Here is a 19,628-nt window from a genome sequence, read left to right as displayed (position 1 = left end):
TCTTCTTATTTGTCACCATACCCGGACCCTATAAGGTTTGGTCCGGATCGGGTCCCACTAAAACGGACCCGTTGACCCCTACTTCAAACTGAAAAATGGATCATGATTCCGTAACGCCCAAACTAAATGTCACATAATAAATTACGGGATTGCCATCATGGCGACTCCACGGTTTGGACCAACCGTGTGAAACCGCTGATGGTGACCGTTGGCAGCCAACAACGTCATCACAATCCCGTCTTGTGTGAGAGGACAAAACAAGCCAGGACAAACGGTCGCGATCTGCCAGCCTGTAAAGTGCCACGTCATTAATAGCGTTGCTTGTTTGACCAAAGGTTTGACTGAAAGAGGGTATCCGAGTCCCTCATGAGTCGGGAACGTCCGATACGGTTCTTCTATGAAATATTTGCAGGTCTAATCGATTCATAAATTCCTAGTTCTATGTTTTCTCTCCTGTTCTCATTTTGCATTTCTTTGGATCACATTCATACCTGCGGTGCGGCAAATATCAGCAATATTTTGAAAATATCACAAAAAATAAAATATTGTAAGCACATCTTTTTAAACACCAAAATACCCCAAAAATTTCAAAACTTCACAATAATTGTTTTCAAAATGCAAATATCATGTCTTTGTCTGCTATTTTCGTGGAAAGAAATGAGTGAAATTACCTTTATATATTTCTATTGCTTGATATAAATATATGTTTCTATTTTAATGGACTTATTTTCTCTGATATTTTGTCGATAAACATGAAAATTTTCAAACTCTCAAGAGAATTTGGCTGCCGTTAATTTGTTGTTTCAATCGTTTGCCACTATGGTTTTCTGTATGCATAAAAAATAAAAGAAAATAACGATAAACAAATATACATTTAAAACTTTAGAAACTACAAAAATCGGATTTATATGATGATCTCGGTGGCAAGAATGGTTTCGGTTCGGAATATTTGTGGGAAGTCAAAAGAGTGGAATCCCACGCGGTTTTGGGGAGATGGCGGTTTTTTGTTGGTGAGCTGTTAATGGGCTCATGCAAACCAACAAACCACACAGCCAGCGGTTTACTTGACAACCCCCCACAGCCCCCCCTCCTCTCCCCTCTCCCCTCTCCCCTCTCCCCTCTCCCTCCCTTCCCACCCTCCCAGAGAGAGAGAGAGAGAGAGATGGAAGATTTGCTGAATAAACGGCCTGATACAAGTGGTGGTGATAATGGTGAGAGGATCAAAGGGTCATGGAGCCCTGAAGAGGACGCGGCACTGAGTGTGCTAGTGGCGATTCACGGACCACGCAATTGGTCGCTTATCAGCGCCAGCGTGCCGGGGAGATCGGGCAAGTCGTGCCGGCTGAGGTGGTGCAACCAGCTGAGCCCCCAGGTGCAGCACCGCCCCTTCTCCGCTGAGGAGGACGCCATCATCATCCAAGCACACGCCTCCCATGGCAACAAGTGGGCAACAATCTCCCGCCTCCTTCCAGGCCGAACGGACAATGCTGTTAAGAACCACTGGAACTCCACCCTCAAGCGCCGTTGCCACCACCCTCCTATCACAACCACCACCAATACCAGTACCGCTACCACCACCACCATCACCAACACCACTAATACTGTAATGACCAATTTCGATGACTTGGCCGAGAACCAGGCAAGAAAAAAGCGGCGATTGCCTTCGGTGTCTGACAGCAGCTCCGTCGACCCGCCGACTTGTTTGAGCCTTTTTCCACCCGGCGGCAATGCAAAGGAAGTGGTGCCACCGGTGGTCTCCCGGCTGAAAGACGCAGCAGAGTTGCAGAGGACGACCAGATCGAGAATAGATGGGGAGGCCATTGAAATGAGAGAAATATATTTGTTGTCAGTTATCCATGACATGATTGCAAAGGAGGTCAAGAAATACATCAACGACAACTTCATTGTTAGAAATTGTGGGTTAGAAGGATGATGTAGATGATGGTCATGTTGATCCTTTTGATGATGACAGATCTCTCTCTCTCTCTCTCTCTCTCTCTCTCTCCGGTTCATCATATATTTCAGATAAACAATCAGCAGTGGCCTTCTATGGGTTTAAAATTCACCTTCTGAATTATTTGTTAAAGGGGAATATATATATATATATATATATATATATATATATATATATATATATATATATATATATATATGTGTGTGTGTGTGTGTGTGTGTGTGTGTGTGCGCGCGCGTGCTTAATTAATACTGTACCACTGTAATTTATGGTGGTATACACTTGATCTACATGGATCTAAGCTCCACAAGCAGGATTTAACCTTTGGATCATCTTAAGCATGTTCTATTTACGATTTTCATATAAATTTCTCTCTCTCTCTCTGTTTCTCTCTCTCTCACACACACACACACAGATATATATATATATATATATATATATATATATATATATATATATATATATATATATATATATATATATATATATATATATATATATACTGTGCAGACAGGAATGACCATTTTGTTATTGAATTACTAAACCAAGTTTGCTTATTGCCTTGTCTACATGTGTCTCAAATTAGTCAATTGCCATTCATGCACTAAACTTAAAAAATATATATTTATGTGATGTTTACCTTATAAAAATAGTTATTTGGACTAATTGGTCTAGCTATATATAAGTTTTATATTTCCACAGGTAGCTATAAATCCACATCGATGGGCATATTTTTGCAATTTTATGCATGCTAGACTGAACCACTTCAAACTACGACTGGATGAGCTGGCCCGGAACATTAACAAGACAACACTGACTGGCATCTTACCAAACCAAGCCTCTCACACCCATGCCACACTGCCTGAACCTAATGCCAACTCTTGGTTGTGCCATCCTAGGCAAAACTCAACTAACACCATGCCCAACTTCATTGGCCACAACCTTGCTGTGCTTACCGGATTAGAGTTGCTCTGCACAAACCAAACCAAATCCAAATCATAGTTCATGCAACAACCTGAACCAAAAATCTCATTTTTAACGACTGTGACCAGCACCAAGTTCTAACCTGCCTCCATCACAATGAACCATTCTGGTCTTTGCTAATCATCTTGGGGTCCGCATCCTGAATTCCCTCTTTTTTATTCTATAATACTTGGGTTATGGTACGTAATGGTAGCACGATAATGTTGTTTTTTGAATAGCCGTACTGCAATTAATATCTCGTAGGTCAACATCAAGATGGAATCTTATAGCTGTGACCATTGTTTCTGATAATTCCACTAACAGTTTTGTACTGAAGCACCCTATCTGTGTCGGGAGCCCCAAATTACTATACACTATCTTGTGCTTGGTTCCAAAGGCTATGGGTATAGAGTGAGGACAGTGTTGCATTGTGGAGGATCCAAGTGGGGTAGACTACAATTTTGGTTTACTATGACTGGATATGGATAGGGTTCAGGTTCACACAGATACCTGTCAAACCCAACTAAATCTGTAACTAACTACGTTCAATATGCATATTCTGTATGTGAAGGCATATTTATAAATTGGGTTGATGTGAAGCATATAATTTGGTTGTAAGTGATACGGAGTCATATAATGTTTGACTTAAATTTTCTTAGATGATTGAATCATCAATTTCCAGGCCTGATTTTAATCAGTTTTACCTATCATTTACCACGTCTAAGGTTGAGTTATAGGTTGGGAAAGTCTGCCAGCTAGGAGACTGAAACCTGTTTTTTCTTTTATGGTGAGGAACCCACATGGGCCCGCCCCCCTGCGAGGTAAAACCCAGGTGGGGTCACACATCCACTAAATTCTTGGTGGAAATTAGTTAAGAAATTGTTCACATTGCAGGTTATCAAAGATTACCACCTCTACATGTTTATCCTGACCAGACTTCCAGCAAATGATTATGGTGTGTTTCGCATCTCATTAAATACCCAGGTCGAACCTCTGACTGTCGATGAGCTTAAGTATGCTCCTAATCCATGAGGCACAAGTTAGTGAATGATTCAGTGTCTCACTGCCAATGTTGCCTATCAACAAAACAATCACGGTGGAAATAATGGCAATGGCAATCAAAATCGTGGATATCAAAGCAGTGGAAACACCGGCAATGACAATCAAAATCGCGATCAAACTGGTTCAATCAAAACCAAAAGCAAAACCAAAACCAACAACAGCAAGGAAATCAGAATGGTCCTCTTATATACCAAGCATGCGGCAAACACGGACATGGTGCCCTACAGTGACGATCCTATCACTTTTAGAAGGAACCCATGGCCGCCGAAGTCTATCATGTAGCCCCATCCCAAGAAGCCGTCGATGGCTTATGGTATAATCTGAATATCAAGGTAGTGATTCTATTCGAGCGTGAAATGACAAAAGTTTGAATATCCAACACACTGGCAGCTCTTTTGTTTCTTCCAAGAATTTGAATTTTATTCTGCATAATGTTCTCCATGCTCCCGATATACCATAAACTTCTTATGTGTGCATCGGTTCTCTTTTGATAACGATGTCTACTTTGAATTTCACCCATTTTTTTGCCATGTGAAGGATCGCAGGATGGGGAACTTAGTGGCTCAAGGCCCAAGTAAGAATGGTCTCTACCAGCTCAACCTTGGGCAGTCTTCTCCTGACTATAAAGAGGTGAATGTTGGGGAACAGACCATAGTTGATCAATGGCATAAACACATGGAGCATCTGGCTGTGAGGGTGGTACATCATCTTATTAGGAAATATGGTCTTCCTTTTTTTACTCAGTCTAGTCGAACTATTTGTGATGCTTGTCAACAAGGCAAGAATCATACCTTACCTTTTGATTCATCATCTTACAGTGTCTTGGGTCCACTTGAGTTAATTTTTTTGGATGTTTGGGGGCCTGCTCCGATTCTCTCTATGAGAGGTTTTCAGTATTATGTTCATTTTATTGATGCCTACACTCGGTTCACATGACTTTATGTTATCTTTAAAAAATCTGATGTGTTGGATGTGTTTCACACATTTAAATCCCTTGTTTAAAATTGTTTTGGTAGAATCATTAGGTCACTTCAAAGTGACTACCTGAAATCATGTGGGATTGGTCACGTGGTGTCCTGTCCTCACACCCATGAGAAAAATGGCGCTGCTGAATGCAAACACCAGCACATTGTTGAGACATGCCTCACTCTTCTGGCTCAATCTGGTACTCCTATTTAGTATTGGGACTATGCTTTTATTTCTGCGGTATTTTTGATCAATCATCTTTGGTTGTCACACAAATGTGATCCCCCTACTCCCTATTGTTTCATGAGGAGCCTGATTATACTTTCCTTTTGGGTGTGTCTATTACCCTTGTATGCGACCCTTCAATCCTCACAACTTGATTTTCATAGCACCCAACGTGTCTTCCTTGGCTATAGCAACCATCATAAAGGCTACATCTATCTTGACCAACAAAGTGGTAAGACTTTGATTGTCCAACATGTGGTCTTTGATGAGACCATTTTTCCCTTTAAAGAGTCACCACCTGTGCTACCCACACCCACCTCCCATGTACCTACCCTACTTCCTCCCCCCTTATTTGTCTCCCCTCAAACCAGTCCTGACCTACCCTCTCTATCTTCACTCGCCTATCGAGACCATCATCCCGAGTTTGCCAGTTTTATCCACTTCGGATACGCCACCTGTGTCATCTGAGTACCCCTACATTGTTCTTGTGGTTGATATGGGGCCCTTACCAGCCCAACCCTCTTCTCTTTTGTCTTGATCTCACCCGATCCCAGACAGGTTGCCTAACTCCTAAGGTTCTCTCTACCACTTGGTAGCTGCTTCCTCTCGCCATTCTTACTGAGCACAAATAACTACCCAAGCCAAGTTGTTTCTTTCAAGTTACCAAGGATCCCAATTGGTGCAATGCAATGAATAATGAGTTCAATGCCTTGATCCAAAATGGTGACTAGTCTTTAGTGCTTCCATCTTCTTCTCAGAATATTATTGGTTGCAAGTGGATATTCAAAATTAAACGTCGAGCCGATGGCTCACTTGAAAGCTATAAAGCTCACCTTGTCACAAAGGGATACATGCAAGAAGTAGGGGTTGACTACTTTAAAACATTTAGCTCGGTGGTTAAGCCCACCAATATCTATGTTCTTCTTGCTATTGTTGTCCATTTTGGTTAGAACATTCTGCAACTTGATATCCATAATGTGTTTCTTCATGGATGCCTTAATAAAGAGGTCTATATGATTCAACTACCTGGCTTCATGGATTCCCGATATCCACACCATCTTTGCAAACTTCACAAAGGTCTCTATGGTCTCAAGCAAGCTTCGCATGCCTAGTTTCACCATATTAATTTATTCCTTCAAAAATTGAGCTTTATTGGCTCTTGCGCTGACACTTCAATGTTTGTTTATTAGCGTGAACCCATGCTTGCTTATATTCTTATTTATGTGGATGACATATTTATTACCAGCAACTCAGTTTATTTCTTTGATCCACTCATCCCTGCCTTAAATCATGAATTTGCTCTCAAAGATCTTGTCTCTCTTAATCATATTATGGGGATTGAAGTTGTTCCTGTCAAAGGTTGAAATATGTTGTCTCAATTGAAATATCCTATCGATTTACTTAAGCATGCTGTCATGGATGGGGCCAAGCCTGTTTCTACTACTCTTCCCTCCACTTTCATGTTGTGTCTGCAAGACAGTGAGCCGCATTGTGATCCTATCGAATTTTATCAAATTGTTGGTCCTCTACAGTACCTCACACTCACCAGGCTTGATCTTGCATTTTTTGTCAACAAACTATGTTGATTTATGCATCAACATAAGAACAATCATTGAAGCATTGTAAAACAGATCCTTTGCTATAAAACCCTAAATTTTGAGAGTTTTCCTTCCTAAAATAAATTTTGACATTTACGGTTTGCAAACCCCATTTTTTAGAGCGAGAATAGATTTGCAGCAAAAAAATGATTAATTTAGACTTTTATTTCATCAAATTCGAACGTGATATGACTTTGAAACACCCTCGACAAGTTTCAGAGATAATTTGAGTAATTTCGATGAGTTGTAGGGGTATTTTTGACCCCGAGGGATATGGTCATCCCAATTGAAGTTGACCAGCCAGGTCAACTGCATGAGACCCATGCTGGCCTCATGCATATTAACCAAATCTTGACTAGATAGGGTTTTAAAATTATTTTGGGTTTTGAGGTGGTTTGAAATTTTTAAAAAAATTGGTTTAATTGAAAGATTAAAGTTCAAACCCACTTCCTCATGGACCAATGCATGCAGGGCCAACTCTGCATGCATTGACCATGCTGGAGGTTGTAAGAGGCTCATAATGAGCTCTCTAAAATAAGAGAGAACCCCCTTTTTCCGTCCCTTTTAACCAACCATAGCCTTAGAAAAAAGAAGAAAAAAAAAAAGTAGGCACCTCTTGCATGAACCAATGCAGGCAGAACTTAGTCTGTATGCATTGGCAGCTGGTGGCGGTGCTGCCCAAGCTAGCCAACCAGCCTCTATCATTCAAAAAAATAAAAATAAATAAAAATAAAGTGAAAAAATAAATAAATAAAAATAAAGACATGGGGAAACGACAAAGAAGAATAATAAGGGTTTTGGCTTTAGAGAAAGTGAAGAGAGGAGGGGAAATGTTAAGCCCTCACTCCCTCTTTTCTCATTCATCTCTCCCTTATCTCTCTTTCCCTCACTCTCTTATCCTCGTACCCAAACTCAAAATTTTTTTGGGACTCATTAGAGTTTCAAATTTTCTTGGATGGTGCCTCTTTAATTGGCCTTTGTTTGGTGCAGTTGAGGAGGCCAGCCAGTTGGAGAATTCAATGGATGGACGAGTTTAAAGGAATACTCAGACTTGGATGAAGGTCGAGTCAGCCCCGGGTAGGTTAACCCCTTCAACCTCCTATTCTTCATTGTATGTTTGTCTAATAGATGATTTTTTTTATTTTGTTTGATTTTTGTAAGCCCACAAGGAAGTGGACGAGCGTCAAATTTTTGAAGTGTACTCCAGCTTGAAACTGCGCCTAAGGATTATGCTGAGTTGCTGACAGACTCCTTCTCAGTTGGTGGTGGCATGTCACTTTTATGGTATCCACTTTGGTCACTAGGGTGGACCCGTCTCTGACCATGGTGACTTAGGGGATAAGAACTTTTGTTGTGGAGGTCCAACTATGTACGCTAGCGATAGTATACTACGACTCTTTTCCAAGGCAAGAAACTCATTGACGAAGGATGTTTGTAGCATGGTGTTGGTGAACCATATTCTTATGAGTTGGAAATAAAATATTAAATCATTCATGAATGCATACCCCCACATAGACCGACAAGCCTATAGCGACCTGAGGCAGTGGTGCCCTCGTGGAGATAATAATGAAAGTGAGAACTAAGAAAAATTGTAATGTGCATTAGTAAAGAGCAACAAATGAACCTAAATAAAAAAAAGGAAATTTTACTTGAATATATTTAGGTTATGTTCAGTTGTAAATGTTTGACCCTTCAAGTTAGAGGTCTTGTCCAGTCAAATATTATCGAGTCATGATTTGAAATTCGTTGTTAGCCATGGACTTAACTAGAGTCCAGTTTGTCCTGGCGACCTACCTATGTTCGCTATTGCATAGTGGGTACGTGTAGTTTGTTTCACCCTTGCTTATTTTCTTTTTTTTAGGTACCCATGAGTAGGCGGGCTTGGCAGCGACAGGTGTGCATAACTGGAGTATCTTTAGAGGTGGGTCATAGACCCTTCTCTTCCTAGGAGTGCTTTGTATTTTAGAATTTTCATCATAAATATAATTGAATATAATTTTATGAAACTTAGTGTTAGTTCACCCTCATGAATTTTGTAATCAGTGATGAGTACATGAATGGAATGAATTTTTTTGTAAAAATGTTTGTTCTTCCTTAGTGCTAAAAAACACTTGCAAAAAGAGTTGAGAAAATATTTAAAAGAAATAAATATTTGATTTTTCAATGTATGGTCTATTTAAAAGAAAAAAAGAATTGACTTAATTTTTCATGAAACTTTAAAGAGGGTCTCACAGTTTGGTATCAGAGCAGAGTTCCTAGAAAGGTCCAATATCTAATCCAGAAGCTCAAGTTTTGCATCTTGCCAACTGTCTAATCCTGTAGAGTGGGTAAAAGTTGGTAAATGATGTGAATGAATTATTGTTTGCTCTTGTGATAATTGATTATTTGTTTGTCTGTGATTACGAGCATAAGCCAAGGGCTTTATCATAATTTAATTAATTGATTGTTTTTTTATTAGATGTCGAGGTATCCAGAAGATTGGATGAGTCAGAGAGACTTCATCCTAGAAACCCTCTCGACACTCATAAAGATGGTACAAAATCAGACTCAAACCCAAGTACAATCGCAGTCAGCACAGGCAGTGACATATAAGAAGTTTATGGACCTTAGTCCTTCTTCCTTCGTTGGGACGTCAGATCCCGAGCGTGCAAAGTTTTGGATTCAAGAAATCGAAGGAGACTTCGAGATCCTGAATGTATGAGGGGAGAAGAAAATGCTTTTTGGTTCGTATTGGTTGGTGGAAGATGCAGCGAAGTGGTGGAAGACCATAAAAGATATCAGATTTGGCAGAGTTGTAATCATCCCATGGAAAAAGTTTAAAGTGATCTTCTTGGAGACTTATTTCCCTAACTTTTCTAGGGATAGGAAGGCCCAAGAATTTTTGGAGTTGAAACAGGGTAGCTTGACCCTATTGGAGTATACAAGCAAATTCAGGCATTTGGAGCGATATTGCCCCAACACTTTTATAACAGATAAGGAACGAGCATTGAAGTTTGCATGAGGCCTTTGTGATAAACTACATAGTAAGGTTTTGGTTGAGCACCCACATACAGGGTTAGAGGCGACCAATATCATTGACGAAGACTGAAGATCTTTAAAGAAGAATACGTACAAGGTAAAGCCTCCACCATCATTATTAGGAACAAAGAAGGATTCATAAAAGTCCTTCAAGAAGAACCAGAAGAAGAACTAGAGGCAAGCCCCATACTAGAAGCAACAGAGATACATGGGAAAGCAGCAACAACAACAGAGACAATCTGCTAGTAGACGTTAGAGATGCCAGAGAGATCATGCAAAACAACCTTGTCCTAGAGAAATGGGTGCATGTTTGCACTATAGCCAGAAGAGCCACTTTATCAAATTTTGTCCTCAGAAAGTGGCTGCTTCATAGCCTTTTCAACGACTGATGCCACCACAAATTCAGCATCAGCAGGCTCCATGACAGCAGCAGCCTCAGCTAGCCCAACAATAGCAGAGAAAGATTGTGGGTCGTATGTACATAGCTACCGGAGATGAGGTAGGACCAAGCCATCAAGTTATAGAAGGTATCCTTGATATCGCTGACTTCTCAACTCGAGTTTTGGTTGATTTTGGTGCGACAAACTCTTTTGTGTTGAAGGATTTTTCTTAGTTGTTGGATGTTCCAACAGTTGAGATGGATTGTGGTGTAGAGATAACCACTCTTTTAGGAGTTAAGGCATTTTGTGGATTATATCTCTCCATTATTGCAGTGATGATTGATGATTGTGTGTTCCCTGCGAACCTTATCCTTCTCGAGATGGTAGGCTTTGATGTCATTCTCAGAATGAATTGGCTTTATGAGTACTTTACTAGTTTGGAGTGTCGTGGGCACAAGGTCTTATGAAAGAGACATGTCAGCCCTTAGCTGAGTTTTGTGTTGTTTGACCCTTTTCGTTGAGAGCCTCTAAGTTCGTGCATCTCGAAGGTCAGATGTTCCTCACTAGTGTGATTGCAATGAACCATGAGGAAGCATCTATTTATGATGTGGAAGTTGTTTGAGAGTTTGTGGATGTCTTTTTAGAAGATTTGCCTGGTTTACCACCATCGAGAGACACAGAGTTCTCGATAGATTTGGTGCTTGGTATAGCTCCTGTATCTAAAGCACCATACTATATGGCTCTAGCCAAGCTTGTAGAGTTAAAGAAGCAGTTAGAAGAACTTTTGGAGTAAGGTTTCATCTAACTGAGTGTTTCATCGTGGGGTGCTTCTGTTCTATTTGTCAAGAAGAATGATGGATTTTTGTGATTGTGCATCAACTATAGGATGCTCAATCAAGTGACGATTAAGAATAAGAACCCATTGTCGAGAATTGAAGACTTGTTCAATTAGTTGAAGACGATCAAGGTGTTCTCGAAGATAGATTTGCGAACATGATCTCACTGATTGATGATTAAGAATGAGGATGTGTCAAAGGCAGCATTTCGTACTCGATATGGGCATTACGATTTCTTAGTGATGCCATTTGAGTTGATGAATGCTCTTGCAGTTTTTATGGATCTGATGAACCGAGTTTTTTGTCAGTACCTAGATTAGTTTATGATCATGTTCATTGATGATATCTTGGTGTATTCATAGAATGCAGAGCAACACCGAGTTTATCTCCATATTGTCTTGGAGACATTGTGAGAACATAGACTTTATGCTAAGTTCTCAAAATAAGAGTTTTGGTTAGATAGAGTGATGTTTTTGGGCCACCTAATTTCTGGTCATGGTATCGAAATTGATCCAGCAAAAGTGAAAGCAGTGATGGAATGGGAACCACCGAAGAGTGTCACGGTTTATTCACGACTTTGTCAGGATTGTTGCCCCTATGACAAAGTTGTTGCATAAGGGAGCGAAGTACATGTAGACTTCACAGTGCAATGAGCGCTTTAGAACCTTGAAGGAGAAGCTAACTTCAGCCCCAATTTTAGCCTTACCCAGTGGCTCAGGAGGCTTCATTGTGTATAGTGATGCTTTGGGTATTGGTTTGGGATGTGTGTTGATGCAGCATGGAAGAGTAATCATGTATGCTTCAAGATAGTTGATGACTCATGAACAGAATTACTCGACTCATGACTTGGAGCTAGCCGCAGTGGTTTTTGCGCTTAAGTCATGGAGGCATTATTTGTATGGTTAGACTTTTGAGGTCTTCTCTAACCATAAGAGTCTCAAATATATCTTTTCGTAGAAAGAGCTAAATTTGAGGCGGGGAAGATTGTTAGAATTACTAAAGGACTACAATTTTTCTATATTGTTCCATACTGGAAAGGCCAACGTGGTTGCATACGCATTGAGAAAAAATGCTTTAGTCTCATGTTTGATCAGTTGATATTGAGATCTTCTGCAAAACCTTATAGATTGGCATTCATTTATAGACTTCCGGCTAGTTGGTATGTGTGAATCAGGTTGCTAAAGCAAAAATTTTGGATATGATCACTCTTGCTAAAAAAGCGAGTCCTGATTATGAGAAGTTTGTAGTCGAGGCTGGTAAAGTTGAGTCTCAATATTCATGCAGCAGTGATGGTGTGATACATTTTATGCAAAGATTGTAGATTCTTGAAGATCTTACTTTGAGAGTTGAGATATTTGTAGAAGCTCACAGATCGAGGTACTCAATTCATTCAGGAAGTACAAAGATGTTCAAGGATCTTCAGAGGCATTATTGGTAAAACAACATGAAAAAGGATGTAACAGAGTTCATGGTGAGATGTCTCACTTGCCAATATGTTAAGATTGAGCATCAAAGACCTAGAGGTTTTGTGTAGCCGTTGGATATTTCTAAATAAAAGTGGGATGATATCACAGTGGATTTTATCATTGGTCTGCTAAGAACCCGTAGAGATAATGACCTAATATGGATGATTATGGACAGATTGACGAAATCAGTTCTTGTCAATTAGCAAGAATAGATCTTTAGAGAAGCTAGTCGAGTTGTACATGGATAAGATCATTTGCTTGTATTGTGTTCTGCAATCTATTGCATCAGATCGTGACTCTCGATTTACCTCTCAGATTTGGAAGCAGTTGCAAAGTGTGCTTGGCACAAATCTAAAGTTTAGCACAACTTTTCATCCTCAGATAGACGGTCAATTAGAGAGGACTATTTAGACTTTGAAGGTTATGTTATGTGATTGCATTTTAGAGTGGTTCGAAGAGTGGGATAGGCATGTTGCACTTGCTGAGTTTGCGTATAATAACAACTACCATACACGTATTCAAATGGCCCCGTATGAGACTTTGTACGAGAGTTCTTATCATTCTCCTAATTGTTAGAGCCAGGTTGGTGAACGAGCGATAGAGTCACCAAAGATTATTCAGCATTATGCAGATCAAGTGCAAATGATTCGTCAGAGGCTGCTCGCGACACAGAGCAGGCAGAAGAGTTATGTAGATAGGAGGCATTGTTCACTGGCTTTTGAAGTGGGAGACCACATTTTTGTGAAGGTCTCTCCCTCCCACAACGTCTTTCACTTTAGGAAGAAGAGCAAGTTGAGTCCAAGGTTTATTGGACCATTTAAGATTTGGGAACAGATTGGTAGTTTTGCATACCGGATAGCTTTGCCACTGTGGTTGGTTCAGATTCACAACGTATTTCATGTGTTGATATTGCAAAAATGTGTTGGTAATCTCTCTCATGTGATCGATTATGTGGACTTAGAGGTACGAGAAGACTTGACAATAGAGAAAAATCTAGTTGAGATCGTTAATCGATGAGAGAAAGTCTTGTTAATCGATGAGAGAAAGTCTTGCGAAACAAGGTGATTTCTTTGGTTAAGTTGTGATGGCAATATCATGGTTTGGAAGAGTGCACCTGGGAACCTGAGGAAGACATGCAAATTCGACATCTTTCATTATTCAACTAAAATTTCAAAGACAAAATTTGTTTATTTAAGGAGGGTTGAATGTAAAAACCCTAATTTTTTAGAGTTTTCCTTCCTAAAATAAATTCAGACATTTACGACCTATAAACCCCGTTTTCGAGACTAGGAATAGATTTCCAGTGAAAATTTAATGAATTTGAACTTTTAGTTTATCAAATTTGGATGTGATATGACTTCGAAACACCCTCGACAAATTTTAGGATAATTCAAGTAATTTTGGCGGGTTGTAGGGGTATTTTTTACTCTAAGAGACATAGTCATCCCAATTGAAGTTGACCAGCAAGGTCAACTATGTGAGAGCCATGTTGGTCTCATGCACATTGACCAGACCCTGACCAGGTAGGGTTTTGAATTTATTTTGGGTTTTGAGGTGGTTTGAAATTTTTGAAAATTTTGGTTTGAATGGAAGATTGAAGTTCAAACCCACCTCTGATGGACCAATCCATGCAGGGCCAACTCTGCATGCATTGACCATGCTGAAGGTTGTAAGAGGCTCATAACGAGCTCTCTAAAATAAGAGAAAACCCCCTTTTGGCCAATCATAGCCTTAGAAAAAAAGAAGAAAAACTTTTTTAAAAAAAAGGCACCTCTTGCAGGAACCAATGCATGCAGAGCTTAGTCTGCATGCATTGGCAGCTGCTGGCAGTGCCGCCAAGCTGGCCGGCCAGCCTCCATTATTCAAAATAAATAAAAATAAAGTGAAAAAAATAAAATAAAATAACAAAAACATGGAGAAAAGACAAAGGAGAATAATGTGGGTTTAGGCTTTAGAAAAAGGGAAGAGAGGAGGGGGATGTCCAACTTTCTCTCTCTTCCGCCTTCCCAAACTCAATTTTTTTTGGAATGCATTGGAGTTTCGGATTTCTTTGGAATGTGCCTCTCCAACTGGCCTTTGTTCGGTGCAGCTGAGGAGGCTTGCTAGCTGGAGCAGTAGATAGGTAGACGAGTTTGAAGAAATACTCAACCTTGGGTGAAGGTCGAGACAACCCTGGGTAGGTCGTCCCCTTCCACCTCCTCTTCTCCATTGTATGTTTGTCCAATAGATGATTTTTCTAATTTTGTTTTATTTTTATAATTTTCAGTGTTGTCATGCCCACAAGGGAGTGGAGGAGCATTAGATTTTTGAAGTGTACTTTAGCTTGAAACTACGTCTATGGATTGTTCTTGTCGGATTTTGCAAACAAAGGTAGGTACCCTACCCTCGCTTCACATTAGTAGCATGCATAAGTGCGTTTTGAGTGGTCAGTTTTGGTCTCATTATTGGTTGAGAATCTATGTGTGAATCAATGGTTTTGTTTCTATTTGAATGTGAAACAAAAACAAAAAAAAATTAGATGTTGTGAGTATCATGAGTCTTTGAGCAAGCAATCTTGCTTAGATGTTAAAGGTGTTGGCCTTTTAAGGAGGATGTGGGCAATTCAAAATGCATTGTTTTCATTGCAGTTCCTACTTTTTGTATGTAAAAAAAAAATTATATATATACAAGCGATGTTATTCAACATTTTCTCCTTGTTGATATATATATATATATATATATATATATATATATATATATATATATATATATATACATATATGAATGTGGATTTGATTCAGCATTTCCCTATTCAAAAAAATAATAATATGTATGTTGCTCTGTACTACTTTGAAAAAAAAAATCATGACTATTTTGAATCTGCGTTTTTGGAATTAATGAAACTGATTCATTGTTGTGAAAATCGTGAATGTTCTAGATTTTTTTTATGTGATCTAAAAAGAAAAATGTGGGTATATTGGTTTATTTGAATCTGCGTTTTAGGAAATGATCAGGTCCGATTGTGTGCTTCGAATCTATGATGATTGTGATCTATTTTTGTCTTGTTTTGCTTGTTTAAAATAATAATAATAATAATAATAATAATAATAATAATAATAATAATAATAATAATAATAATAATAACATAATATCATGCATGTGGCTATTGTTCTCATATTTTCAATTTTTGTGTTGTCTCCCTTGTTCAAAAAAAAAAAGAATGACCGGATATATATATATATATATATATATATATATATATATATATATATATATATATATATATATATATATATATATATGCATGTATGGGATTTGCGTCAAAAGAGAAAGAATTTTCTAAGGAAAACTCACTGTCAGTGTTTTAATCATAACTCGTTAGTCTGAAGTCAAACAATTTCATATTTTATCTCGTTGAAAAGCTATCGAACACCTCAACAAATTTTGTGTTTTGAAAATTTATAAATTTCAGCATTATCCCTATGGAAAATGTCCCAGAACAGTAAGGACAATCACTCGGGTAACTAAATCCTAAGGGAAACCACGTCAGTATTTTAGTCATAGCTCCTTGGTCCAAAATAAAAAAAATCGTATTTTAGCTCATTGAAAAGCTATCAAACACACCCAAAAATTTTGTGTTTTGCACTTTTCCAAATTTTGACATTGTTCCTATTGAAAACATCCCAGAACAGTAAGGACAGTCACTCCAGTAACTGAATCTTATCTAAGGAAAACCACTGTGAGTATTTTGGTCATAGCTCCTTAGTCCAAAATAAAAAAAAAAATCATATTTTTTCTTATTTTCCAAATTTTGTGTTTTGAAAATTTATAAATTTCAGCATTATCCCTATGGAAAATGTCCCAGAACAGTAAGGACAATCACTCGGGTAACTAAATCCTAAGGGAAACCACGTCAGTATTTTAGTCATAGCTCCTTGGTCCAAAATAAAAAAAAATCGTATTTTAGCTCATTGAAAAGCTATCAAACACACCCAAAAATTTTGTGTTTTGCACTTTTCCAAATTTTGGCATTGTTCCTATTGAAAACATCCCAGAACAGTAAGGACAGTCACTCCAGTAACTGAATCTTATCTAAGGAAAACCACTGTGAGTATTTTGGTCATAGCTCCTTAGTCCAAAATAAAAAAAAAATCATATTTTTTCTTATTGAAAAGCTATCGAATACCCTGGTAATCTTTGTGTTTTACCTTTTTTTTAATTCTAGCTTTATCACGGTCGAAAACATCTAGGAATTGGGAGGACAACCACTTGGGTGACTGTCCAAGGCTGTGTCAGTTAGCCCACCGTTCATTCTGTATACGGGTCTTTCAAACTTAAAAAATTTTGATTTTTATTGCATTGAATAGATAAAAATTGTATCTAAAACTATTTATCAGTTTTCACATTCAAGTGTTATCCTTGTCAAAAACTTCTTGGAATAGACAGGATGGCCACACGGGTGACTGTCTAAGTTAGTGTCAGTCCAAATCACCATTTAATCCATAACTAACTCATCTGAAATTAAAAATTTCTGATTTTTATTGCGTTGAATAGCTAACAACAATATCTAAAACTTTTATGTTTTATCATTTTCCAAATTTTGGCATTATCTCTGTTAAAAACATCCCAAAACAGAGAGGACAGCTACTCGGGTGACTGTCTAGGTTTGTATCAATCTATCCCATTGTTTAGTCTGTCTCTGGGTCATCCGGACTCAGAAAATTTTGTTTTTTATTTCATTGGACAGCTAACAAGTATATCTACAACTTTTATGTTATGTCCAACGACATAGACATTCAAGTTAAACCTCATTTGGGACTGTCTCTAACTGGTTTGTCCCAAGTAGGACAAAACCCTGGTCCACAACCAGTTTTTTAGTCTGAGCCGTAACTCAACAATCAATAGTCTAAAAATTCTAAATTTTAGCTTGATACAAAGGTAACAAAATTTTCTATACTTTCCGTGTTGACCCCAGTTATAGAATATTTGGGCTGCTAAGTCAAAATATGGCAAGATTGTATGGCCAAACATAGTTATTTTAAAAAAAAGAGAGAGAATTTTTGCTTTTGTGCCATACGCGTGGATAAAAATAAAATTTTATCATGGGTGAATAATTCTGCCATGTTTGCACTTGAAGTGAATATTTCTACGTGTCTGGATTCCCATATTGCTCATTTATATATATAATGATAACTAAAAATAGTTAGCTTAGAAAAAAATTGAGTATGCTTCAAATAATATATCTTGATGAAAATAAGTAAATCTAGAGATGAGCATGCATTCAACCCTTAGGGCTTTTGAAAAAAAGAGAGGAAATACAGAAAACAAAAAATTGTATTTTTAGTTGTTCTAAAGCCTTGAACAATGAATTAAACCAAGAAAAAATATATATAAAATAAAGGAGAAAGAACATTTAACCTATATTGGGCCCTCGGGGTTGTGTAGGAGGTTTGTGAATCATAATTTTTTGGATTTACGAATATCCCAAATTTTTTTATTTTTCTAAGTGTGTACCTTGGGAAATGATTTTTCTAAGTGAGAGCTTACTGGTTAGGCATAGTAACAACTCATTTAGAATGCAATGAGATGTTTGCACTATTTCGAGAAAACGAATTCTCATTTTGAAAAAAAAAATAGTGTGTCTTGTCTGGCAAGATCATGAGTACTAAAAGGGTATTTTGAGAAATTAAGAATTTGATAATGAATCAAAAATTTAAATAAACAAGATACACATATTTTGTTTACGCCCTAAAAGATGGGGTAACTTGTCACCTTGAGTGACTCTTTACTCACCTTGAGAGCGAGCTTGCACTAACCCCTTGGGATTGTGCTGAGTTGCTGATGAGCTGCTTCTCAGTTGGTGGTGGCATGTCACTTTTGTGGGCCTTGCTTTTTGTGGGCTCCGCTTTGGTCAATAGGGTGGACTAGTTCCCGACCACAATGGCTTAGGGGATGAGGACTTCTTTTTGTTGTGGAGTTTCAGCTACGTATGCTAGTGGTAGTGCACTATGGCTCTTTTTCAAGGCAAGGAACTTCTTAACGAAGAATTTTTGTACCTTGGTGATGGTGAACCGTGTTTTTGTAAGGTTTAAAATAAAATATTAAATCACTCATGAATGTACACCCCACATAGATCGATAAACCTATAGTGATCTGAGGCAATGGTGCCCTTGTGAAGATAATAATGAAAGTGAGGACTAAGAAAAATTATAATGTGCATTGGTAGAGTGCAACAGATGAACCTAAATAAAAGAAAAAAAAATTACATGCATGCATTTAGGTTATGTTCAGTTGTTTGTTTGACCTCTCAAGTTAGAGGTCTTGTCGAGTTAGGATTTGAGACTCGTTGTTAGCCATGGATTTAACTAGAGTCCAGTTTGGCCTAGTGACCTACCCATGTTCGCTATTGGGTAGTGAGTGGTCCTGTTACCTACTGAGACGTGCGGTTTGTCTCACTTCTACTTATTTTCTTTTTTTCAGGCACTCATGAGTAGGCAGGCTTGGCAACGACAGGTGTGCATAACCATAATATCTTTAGAGCTAAATCATAGACCCTTCTCTTATTGGGAGTGCTCTGTATTTTGAGATTTTTATCAGAAATATAATTGAATGTAATTTTGTGAAACTCAGTATTAGTTCACCCCCTTGAATTTTGTAATCAGTGGTTAATACATGAATTGAATGAATTTTTTGTAAAAATGTTTGTTCTTCCTTAAAGCTAGAAAACATTTGCAAAAAGAGTTGAGAAATATTTAAAAGAAATAAATATTGGAATTTTCGTTATATGCTCTATTTAAAACAAAAAAAATTGGCTCAATTTTTTTGGGAAATTTTAAGGAAGATCTCACATTCGATATTTCAAGGCCACTATCCACTTTGGTCTCATGTTTCATCGCGGGTCTCACCTTCAACTATTCGCATACCCTGATGCAGATTGGGTCAGGAGTCTTGATGACCTAAGTCCACTTAGGGCTATGCTGTCTACCTAGGTAATTCTCTTACATCCTGGAGTGCTCAAAAACAGTCCATTGTTTCTTGATCAGGCAATGAAGCTGAATATGGGGCTATTGTGTCTGTTACTGCAGAAGTCTTATGGCTCAAGCAACTCCCGTGGGAACTCAATATCATTCCTTGGAGTTCTCCCATCTTGCGGTGCGACAACGTTAGAGCTACTTACATGG

General features: G+C 38.3%; 1 protein-coding gene across 1 annotated transcript; it reads left to right on the top strand.

Annotated features, from left to right (window-relative positions):
• Positions 1 to 1,137: 1,137 nt before the first annotated feature.
• LOC149839444 (transcription factor MYB77-like) lies at positions 1,138 to 19,123 on the top strand. Its single transcript, XM_090002556.1, has 2 exons — positions 1,138 to 1,876; positions 18,928 to 19,123. Exons 1-2 carry the CDS (start codon positions 1,163 to 1,165, stop codon positions 19,030 to 19,032), a joined length of 819 nt encoding a protein of 272 aa, XP_089858682.1. The 5' UTR covers positions 1,138 to 1,162; the 3' UTR covers positions 19,033 to 19,123.
• The last annotated feature ends 505 nt before the right edge of the window (positions 19,124 to 19,628 follow it).

This window comes from Nuphar pumila, chromosome 4 (assembly GCF_984573655.1).
Source record: "Nuphar pumila chromosome 4, dmNupPumi1.hap1.1, whole genome shotgun sequence".
Taxonomy (NCBI): Eukaryota; Viridiplantae; Streptophyta; class Magnoliopsida; order Nymphaeales; family Nymphaeaceae; genus Nuphar; species Nuphar pumila.
The sequence above is the reverse complement of the archived record's forward strand: the minus strand, read 5'-3'. Positions and strand labels throughout refer to the sequence as shown.